Source organism: Scophthalmus maximus, chromosome 6, assembly GCF_022379125.1.
Source record: "Scophthalmus maximus strain ysfricsl-2021 chromosome 6, ASM2237912v1, whole genome shotgun sequence".
Classification (NCBI taxonomy): domain Eukaryota; kingdom Metazoa; phylum Chordata; class Actinopteri; order Pleuronectiformes; family Scophthalmidae; genus Scophthalmus; species Scophthalmus maximus.
Window position 1 is genome coordinate 13,607,632 of NC_061520.1, and position 10,257 is coordinate 13,617,888.

Here is a 10,257-nt window from a genome sequence, read left to right on the forward strand (position 1 = left end):
ACTGTGACCTATCAGTTAATCACCTGCGTAAAAAAAAATATTTCTCCTGATATTTGTCCTGCTCCAATGTCTATATCAGTCACTTTTCACTTCCTACGTTCCCCTGCAGTGACAGCCCTCACAGCGAACCGGGAACTATTGACGAGGCTGATAACGGAACTGAACCACACACCAGTGACGAAGGTCTGTGCATCATACTAGACATTTTTTATCCAATTTTTGTAGAGGAGCTGTTTATGGCTTCACAGGCATTTTTTAAATGAATTACTACATATAATTTTAGTAGCCAAGGGAACGTTGGGCGTTTCCTGTGTGCTCTATAAGATCAGAGCCAGAGTAGAAGTTACCACTGTGTGAATACAACTACACTCGTTATAAGTTTAGCAATGGAGTTTGCACACAAAAATATCACAGAAGACCGAGTTATAAAGCTGCAAATTCTATAATCCAGAGATGTTTTTGGAAAATAAGTTTTTTTCCCAAATCCTACTGCCTAGTTGTTTGATCATTTAAAGATAAGCACAATTAGCTCTTAATGGATTTAACATGAAAATACGTATGATGTGATTGCAGACGTCGAAAAAAACAGTTTGACCTTTTTTATTAAGTGCTTTTGACGGAGAGGCGAGCGAGGTTTGTGCCGCAACAGCTTTTGATCACAAAGGCTGAGTCGAGTAAACAGTGTTGGCATGCACTGCACTCTTTGATCCATCTCTCTCTCTCCCCACCTCCCTCCTCTCCTGTTCTCCCTTTGTTCAGCGTTAGTCAGCAGTTCTCCTGGGACTTTTCGCCTTTGTGCACTGTTTCCCAATTTCTTCCCTGAGCTTTGAATAGATAAGTGGGCCTGGCACAAAAGCTAAAAACACGGATAATACATAGAATAATATCACCTGTGCCGCCAGTGAAGAGTGAACCGACAGGAGTTTGGAGTATGTTGGGTCGGACTGAGGTAAACCCATCTCACAGCTTCATCTGTGCTGTTGGCTGTGTCTGTGATGAGTGCTGACCCTCTTTTCTTGCCCTCGCTTGGAAAAGAGAATAAAGGCTGATTGCCTGCTGCAGGTTCTGCTCTTTCTGGCCTCACTGCCGAGAATAATGGCACATTAGATACTCTGGTGTTGCACTGTAGTTTCTGTTTTCAGTTCATTCCTTGTCCTAGATTTCAGTTGTCATGGAAGAGAACAAAAAAAAATGATGTTGTCGAATTAGGAACGAATCAGCCAGACGGTGACATTTGCTTTTGTCATTACTGGTTCCGCAATTTAAATACACTGCTCAATCACTATTTAAGCAAATATCAAAAAAGCTAAATTGGTGATTTCAAGTACACACATGTCTGTCTTGTTTCAGCTTTGTAACTTAGGGATTGACAAAGATGTTATGTTGGACCTTTTATCGCTTCATATTATTGTGTGTTTTATCACCATATACACGTGTTAATGACCTTCAATAAGCCATGTTGTAGTTTATTTAGCAAATTGTTAAACTTTCTGCGGATGTTTTCTTTTTTTTGTCTGTTTATGTCATTTAGAGGTGGAACAGATTGAAGCTATCGCCAAGTTCGACTACGGGGGACGCAGTCCCAGGGAGCTGTCCTTCAAGAAGGGTGCCTCCCTTCTTCTGTATCACAGAGCGTCTGAAGACTGGTGGGAGGGCCGCCATAATGGTGTCGACGGTCTCATCCCACATCAGTACATTGTAGTACAAGACCTGTGAGTAACAGCAGAACATATTTTACAGGTGCTATTGTTGGTAATCCCCTTTGTCATCCTAATCTCAGTTGAGATGTTAGTTATTAACTTGAGAGACATAACTTTCACAGTAACCTAATAAGCCTCAATATTGCATCACAGAATTTAATGAAAAAACTTTGTAGGGGTACACGTACTTCACATGCATATGTTCACCGGCCATGTCTCTTCCCTTTCAGTGATGATGCTTTCTCAGATAACCTCAGCCAGAAAGCAGATAGTGAAGCGAGCAGTGGACCACTGCTGGATGATAAGGGCTCATCTAAAAATGACGTCCCATCACCATGTGAACAATCACCTGATTACAACTTTGGGGGAGTCATGGGAAGGTAGATGCTGTTTTGTGTGTGTGTTTTTTAAAGGTTTGTACTATAGAGGACGTTTTCTGGTTGATAATAAAATTACCTCTTTACACAGGGTGAGGCTACGGTCCGACGGAGCTGCAGTCCCACGTCACCGGAGCGGTACGGATACCCACAGTCCAACTAGAGGGACTGACACTCCGCCACGAGCTGCAGCCTGTCCCAGCAGCCCCCACAAGGTGTCGATAAGCAAGGGCCGTATAGAGAGTCCAGAAAAGAGGCGCCTCGGTACCTTTGGCAGTGCAGGAAGCATCAACTACCTGGACAGGAAGGCTTATCCTGAGGGCCACCCGCTGAGACCGTTGCCAGGGGCCACTCGCCACAGCAGCCTCGGGGACCACAAGTCACTGGAGGCTGAGGCTTTAGCTGAGGTGAGAGTTTGTCATCATCCAATGGCCTTTTCAATATTTTCACTCATGGCCTTTCGTAACCGGACGTCCGCCGCACTGTGTTCTGCTTTACTTCATACCATGAAGATGCACAGAAAGCTGTCTGTCATCCAGCTGTCTGACCTTCCACACGTCATTGAACTGTAACTCTGGATAAAAATCTGAAATGATTCTTGAAAGTTAGGACAGTAAAAAGTAACAAGCCCTGCTTTTATGTCAGGGATGTTTTATGGTTGAGGCAAAACAGATGGGAGAAGAATGGTGACATGAAGGGCAATAATTTGTCGCTTTTGGGAATTATTTTTTTATATATATTTCTCTTTGTGGACTGAGTGTTCTCAGTGCCAGGCATAATATAACATTTCAGATTAATTATAGCATATAAGGAAATAGAGTAGGTTTCTGTAGAACAGAGCTGGGCCCCCTGCTGTAGCTGTCAGTCTGAGAACAGCAGCTGGGACCTGCAGTAAATGTCAGGGCCGGACTGCAGCTGAGCGATAGACGCACCTCAAGGACACGGAGGCCTGGAGCCAAATAACAGCCCCTCATCGGTTATTGACTGTCAGCATTAGTTAAGAATCACATAAAATGTCCAGGTTGTTTTTTAACTTTAGTTGTATCGTTTTTTTAAATGCTGTATTTCTCATTATGTGACATAGTGTGCTGGCCTGCCTGTTGTTATTGCTCTATTCTCCTGATCTGCACATTGAATGCACATATTTTTACATACTTCTTCTCATTTTATTTTTTTTACCTTCTTCTGATTCATATTTTAGGACCGTATATATTTATATTCTTGGTTGGAGCAACTGTAATAAACCTAATTTCCTTGGTGGATCAATGGAGTATTTCTGATTCCGATTCTTATCTACTACCCTCTGCTAGGACATAGAGAAGACTATGACTACAGCGCTCCATGAGCTACGTGAGCTGGAGCGACAGAATACGGTCAAGCAGGCCCCCGATGTCGTCTTGGACACTCTGGAGCCCATGAAGAACCCGGTTAGCTCTGAGCCCGGCAGTCCGCTGCATACCATTATGATCCGTGACCCAGACGCAGCCATGCGCCGCAGCAGCAGCTCCACCTCTGAGATGATGACCACCTTCAAGCCCGCTCTCTCCGCCCGCCTGGCCGGGGCGCAGCTGCGCCCGCCGCCCATGAGACCCGCGCGGCCTCCTCCGACACAGCACCGCTCGAGCAGCTCCAGCTCTTCAGGAGTCGGCAGCCCAGCTGTAACTCCCACTGAGAAAATGTTTCCGAGTAACAATTCGGCTGCTGGTTCCAATATGAATACATCCAGTGACGCGGGGGATAAGTCTGGCACCATGTAGCGAAGGTGGAAACTGGTGGGATAGTTGTAAAGCTTATGGAAATAAGTGCTGATATGTGAAAAGCAGATATAGATATTTTCCTCTCTGTTTTCCGCCTGACTCAATACATATATTCAGGAACTAAAAAGCACCTCCAAGATGTTACCATGGTGATAAATGAGTGGGGGAGGCTTTAGATGTGTGATGGCGTAAAGCTGGACTCTCTTTGATACTTGATTTAACAACAGTAAATATCTATAAGAATACATGTGTTTAAGTTTTACCTCAATTCCAACAAAAGTCTGTGGCCATGTTCTCATGTCAGAGATACATTGAATGCAAGTGAAGTAATACTTGTGTAAAATTTGGTATTAGTTTCTACCCAGCACTCACTGTCCAGCTGATGTTTCAGTCGCCTCTTTTGATGTTTATGAAACACCTCATCTGGACTGGTGTCGAACATTCAGGCTAAAATACCATGTTATTCATCACTGAGGTCTTCGGTCTCATGTCTGTACATACAAACTTACTTGAATTTGTCTTATGCTCTGTTTGTACTATACTTCAGTAGATGTTCTGCAAAGTATTAACATAGTGACATTATACAGTATACGTCTGCATGCAGGGTTTGGAGAAAACAAGGAAAACTTCAGTGAATTAAAGACTTGCATTATTGACAGAAGAATAACCTTATGTGGTCACTGTGAGCATAAAGTATTACTTTGAAACTAAATTTTCAATTTTGAAAAAATATCAGATGCTCAAATACATGACAAAGTAATACATCGCGACGTTAGAGTGTTATTTTCTTCTTTTTAAAAAAAAAAATATGCCAAGTGTCTGGCTGTTGGTACTCTATATGTTGTACCTGAAGTCGTCCTTTCCACTGCTTAAGATAAAAGTACCCTGGCTTCTCTGACATTACTAATCAGAAACTGAACAAAGTAAATCCTACTCCACCGTCAGACCTGACATTGCTGGGTTGTTGTTGTTGTTGTTGTTGTTTTTTCTTATTCTACTGTTTGTCCTGTAAATGAAATGCAGATAACTAATGCATCAACCTATGTAGGAATTCCTGTGGTAAACTTGTACATAATATAAAGCTAGTAATTTTTTTTAAAGTGCTAATCTGTACAGGCTAATACAAAAAAAGATAATAGGTTGATATGAATGGCACTTGTAAAGAACATAAACTATGTAACTGTCATCTCCAGTAAACTACAAACATATTCCTTCAAATCATTTACCTTGTACTGTGCTTAGAATGCATTTGGTAACTGTACTGTAGAAAACGGATTGCTGTTGAAGAGACCACAAAGGGCGAACAGATGTTTTCTCCATCATCTTTTTGACACACTTTCCGCGCAGTACATAAAATTGAAACTTCTCCCTGTTGAAGATTGATTTGAGTTTTATAATTGCATAAGAAACATTGAGAAATAACCTCACACTGTTCCTCTTAGAATTTAAGAGACAGTGATCAAACTTGGGGGATGTGAGAGTAGATGTTGTGACATACTGATATCAAAGCTGTTTCCTTCTTTTCCTGCCTTTCCCTTATCTTTGCTGATAGATAAAATCAGGCTCTGACTGAACTCTAGTTCTCGTTTCGTTGGAGGAAAACGAAATAAGAACATTTCAGTGGTTCTATGTTCTGTACCTCTTGTCAATCTGACAGCTCTTGTCCAGAGACCTTGTCATCTGCATCCCAAACAGCCTGCTCTTTTCTGCATGTCCTGCGCTGTAATGTTTGACTCATATTATGCAGCAGTGAAGCTATGGCTGTGTGTGGTGCCTTGCCTTGGTAAAATGCACAAATAATTCCAGTAGTGGAATTTATTTTTTAGGAAACAGGCCTTAACAATTCTTGAGGCTGGGAATGATGAATTAAGCCGCTTGTAGCAGTTGCTGAAATAGAAGTGAAAGAGAACTAACAGTGCTTGATTGAGCAGCAGGAAAGTAAAATATTAGCATGTGAACCAAGCACTGATTCCACGGTGAACTTTGCAGTGATTCAATACAGGCTGTAGTGTTTCTGAGGTACATGCTGTAAATTGAATATATTTGCTTCATATTATGATTCATATTTGCTTTTTATTATTATGTTGTCATGGGCAGAGATATTCAGGGTGGGAGGAAACTTAAGAACAGAGAGCTACTTCAGTCAGAAAAAAGGCAATACAGCATTAAAAGCATACAGCGCAATTACGCCATCTGTTGGTTCCTGCTGGTATTGCTTCTTTCGATGACCCAGTGGACTCTACCTTTTCTGTCCTGGTTACAGTTTTGCACCTCTTGGAAGTATCTGAATATAAAAGCATATGTTTATTGAACTATGAAGGAAGCACACAATTTAATGAATGAAATTAACATCATATATTTAACAAGACTGGGTTTTTTTTATTTATAGAGGACGAGAAAGCGGAGTAGAAAATTGGAGTGCCTTTTGTGCACAACATAAGTTTTTATTGGACTTTTATATTTACTTTTTTTTCAAACTGTAATATGTTGTCTATAATTTGTCATGTTGATTATGAACCGATGTTTGTTTTTTTAAAATCTTTACCTTGTATTGCTACTAACTCGTCAGACCACCACAAGGAGTACATTGTGTATAGATATGCTTCTCATGAACTTTACCCGACGTTTGGGTGAACCTATAAAGACTACTGTACACTCAATCTACTGATAATGCTCAGTAGAATCATCTCAGAATATTTCTTTCATCTTTTTGTTTTTCTCCTGTGAACTGCCTGTGCTGTGGTTGAGCCGTGACTCTTATCATTAATCTCCTTTCCTTTCAAAGAAAAATCATCGCAGTATATATTGATATGGAACCTCGGCGTGTAGAGGCCACAAGGCACTCGATGCGCTCTCGCTTTCCCTACATGTGATGTTACACGGACCTTTTTCTTTTCTTGGAATGTATGCTGTACTGGGTAACACTGTTTGTCTGCTGAAATGAAAAGATGTTAGGGTTGATATAAAAAATAAAAAAGAAGAGAGAGCAGACTGTCATGTTGTGATCAGACAGAGTGAGTGACTGTCACACTGTTTACCTTCTCTTTACCTGTTTGTCTAGTGATTGAGTTTGTTGATGAGTGTCTGGTTGGTTGAAACCCTGTGATGTAATGTACACCATACCACTGACTGGATGTCAAACACCCCTGCGTCCAAATAAAAACATTATTGCTCTGTCATCTGTATATTCAGTATTTTTGTTGGGGGGGGGGGCTCATGTTACTTTACACAAAAAACCTTTGGTCATTTTTATAAAATATGGCACACTGTCACAGATTTGTTACTACCCAATGGTAAAAAATGTACACATTGGCCATTTGTTTGCGTAACAAGTTTACTTTTGAGTAATGGTGATACTTGTGTTCTTTTACCTAAGTACGTTTTTGAATGTTCGATGTTTTCACACAGCTGCATTGCTCTTTAAAAGTTCCAAATACATTAAAAGCAGGGAGGGATTTTTTTTTTCAGAGGGAGAGAGATTATTAAACTCTTTTAATACAATTTTAGTTTGTCAATAAGCAATTTGAGTCAAATTTGTTTGCGTCACAACTTTCAACAACAAGGCAGTTAAAAGTAATTTGCATTGTAAGGCATCAAGAAAAGATTTAAAAAGAAACCCAAGGTAATATCAAAGTCCATGACCACTTTAAAGAGGACTAAAATCAAACAAATGATATAAACAGACTACAGCTAAAAAAAGAGAGAGATTTGGATGAATGGATGTTCAGCACAGCTTCGGTGCAGTACAAGATATGAATGACTACTACCAATGGGCTTTGATACCAATGTTTGATTTTCAAGGACGAGATACAATCATGAAGGAAAATGAACATTCAATATTGGGCATCAATGGGACGGAGTCTGCAGTTCATCCTGTGGCCACATGATGGCGAAACTGCAGCAGAGGAAGGATTCGATGAGCATGAACTTTTCATTTTGAATGTGTCATCAGCTCTGGCAGAGTTTTGCATAAATTAGAAGATTACATCTCTATTTGAAATTGGCTTTTCTAGTTCAATGGTCAGAGAGTGGTACACCAGCAGCTCACACTGACATAAGCAGAAAACAATATTCAATTTGTTCCGTCTGAGAAACTTAAGTTCAACAAGAACATGCAAAAACAAGCGACTGTGTTCCCTCTTTTCATTAGTCAGGAGAGTATATACCGCTGACTAACAAGTAAAGATCTGCTGAAAGTCTAATGTTCAAGTGTTGTGTGCTCATGGTCTGGAAAACCCCCTGATTATCTGGCAACTTTAAAAAAAAATATTGTGTTTTTGTGTAGGTAACAGTTTACTCTATTCTAAGAAATAATTCCATCTCTGTTGTAATAATGGGACTCTCTCTTACAATTCTCTTCAATTGATTTCGAGATTTAGTCTAAACACTTATCCCCGGAGGATTAGTGCCTTGCTCGAGGATACTTTGGTAAGATGCAAAGATCTGGAGGGACTGAAACAGGGGGCTATCCAGCTGAGAGGGAGCCCAGACCAGATCAAGATGTTGCCGCAAGGAAAGACACAGACAGCTTTTCTATTAAAGCGTGACGTGAAAGACTTTTTCATATTTCATATTTTGCCTGTCAGACAGAGATCAGAGCGCTGCAGCGTTCCATAAGATCCTCAATACTTTACGCTGTAGGGAATCAATAATTTCACTTTTCTGCATTTTCATTAAAATTTCTGACCTGACTCTGGATATTGATTAAACAAGTCTCAATGTGTTTGAAAGGGACCCTGAACAATCATCACGTTCAAAGTTATAGCAAATGGCAACACCTGTGAATTCAGTGACATCTACAGCTATGTACTTTTACTAATACTTTTAGGCTCTTCATTGCCTCTCTCCATCTTATGCATGTGACCTGTAAGTAACTCTCTGGCCCCGAGGGTCGGGAATGATTTGCCTGAGAAAATCAGGTCAGTTAACTCAATGGTTTCTTTTTAAGTCCCTTCTTAAGACATACTTTTATCTTTGAGTCTTCACTGATTTTTTTTTACTTTAATAATCTTATTAGAGTTTCAATTTTCTTTCAAATGTCTTTTTACTTTTAATTCTGATGATTTTATGTCTTAATTCTTTTTTGAATTGCTGCCATGTGAAGCACTTTTTATTCAGAATTTTGAAAAGTGCTCTAATATATATACTGTATACATTTGGGTTTAATTCATAATATTTACATTTAAATAAATAAATAAATATTTATTTAAAAGGTATAAATTATTAATTTAAACCCAAGGACAAATAATAAGCCAGCCTGGATATTTCCAATGTTCTTGCACACCCTCACACAAATTAGCCCAAAAAGGGAACAGAAAGCCATACGCACACAAGATCAATACACATAACTCCATGTTTATATTTATGGTGTTTTTCGGTTGCCTGCCTAATGTGACTTTACTCTTAGGATGTAACTTTTAAGTGGAGTTTGCGATGGAGACAGGTGCCAATGCTGAGGCCCAGCGCCGGGAGCAGAGCTGACCCCGCAGTACCAATCACTCTTTGAGAACATATGTGTTCATTCTATGCAGGTGAAAGCAAATGAACCAAATACTGCAATTAGTTACAGTTAACGTGCCCCTTATGGCAATATGTGGGTTAGGCGATTTCATTTGTTATTAATGTACCTTTTATCAAATGTCTTATTGATTACTTAATTGATTTGCTGTAGTAAATATAGACCATTAAGTTGATCTCAGCCCAGTCATCTATCGACGTAATAATCCAATACAGCTAAATTATAGGCAGTAGTTTATCGTTTTAACATGAATGTCTTCATGGCCACATGGGGTCGGCCACATGGCTGGTTTCGAACACATAAATCTTGTGAAAGTGTTCGTTTTTTGAAATTCTAAAAACAAAGTTATTTAGTTGAAAGAAGACAAGCTGCATGTCGTTTCTGAAGCCTCTGAAGTCCCGGAGCTCTCCCCACGGAGTAATGGCAGTCCGAAAATTCACTCTTCTTTTATGTCTTTTCCTATCACTCTCCTTCTTCCCCGGCTTCTGTTCCTCTGTCAACAGGATTCTTTTTCTGTCTTGCGAGGTTGAGTTGCTTTTGTCAATTTGATTGTTTCACCATCTGTCATTTCCATCACTTGGGATAGATACCGGGCGGGAGAAGGCTATTCTCTTCCTAGTTTTGGTTACGCAATGGGTGAGGCAGTGCCTTTGTCTGCCGTAAATCAAGTTGTCATTTTTCTGCAAAAACTTCGTCCCGGTGGCCAAGAGAATAACATGGTAAATGTATGGCCAATATAAGGGCGGATGGTGTCATTTTCCAATCACCACTACACTGTGCAATCAGTTTTGACATCATAACGACAGGAGTAAGCCAAAAGGTTGTCTACTTCCGCTTTGAGCACTGATTGATTTAATTAATATGATGAGCGCGGTTGCTGGTGATGGAGTAAATATTCTGTCAAG

The 10,257-nt window shown here is 40.1% G+C and overlaps 1 protein-coding gene across 3 annotated transcripts in view; it reads left to right on the forward strand.

Annotated features, from left to right (window-relative positions):
- The window catches only part of srgap3 (SLIT-ROBO Rho GTPase activating protein 3), a 50,700-nt gene extending 43,687 nt beyond the window's left edge, over positions 1 to 7,013 (forward strand). For all 3 annotated transcript variants that reach the window (XM_035631623.2, XM_035631624.2, XM_047332745.1), the window contains 5 exons: positions 110 to 183; positions 1,532 to 1,712; positions 1,931 to 2,080; positions 2,169 to 2,484; positions 3,388 to 7,013. In XM_035631623.2, the coding sequence (XP_035487516.1) occupies positions 110 to 183; positions 1,532 to 1,712; positions 1,931 to 2,080; positions 2,169 to 2,484; positions 3,388 to 3,834 (1,168 nt within the window). In that variant the 3' untranslated portion in view covers positions 3,835 to 7,013. The remainder of the gene's footprint in view (positions 1 to 109; positions 184 to 1,531; positions 1,713 to 1,930; positions 2,081 to 2,168; positions 2,485 to 3,387) is intronic.
- The last annotated feature ends 3,244 nt before the right edge of the window (positions 7,014 to 10,257 follow it).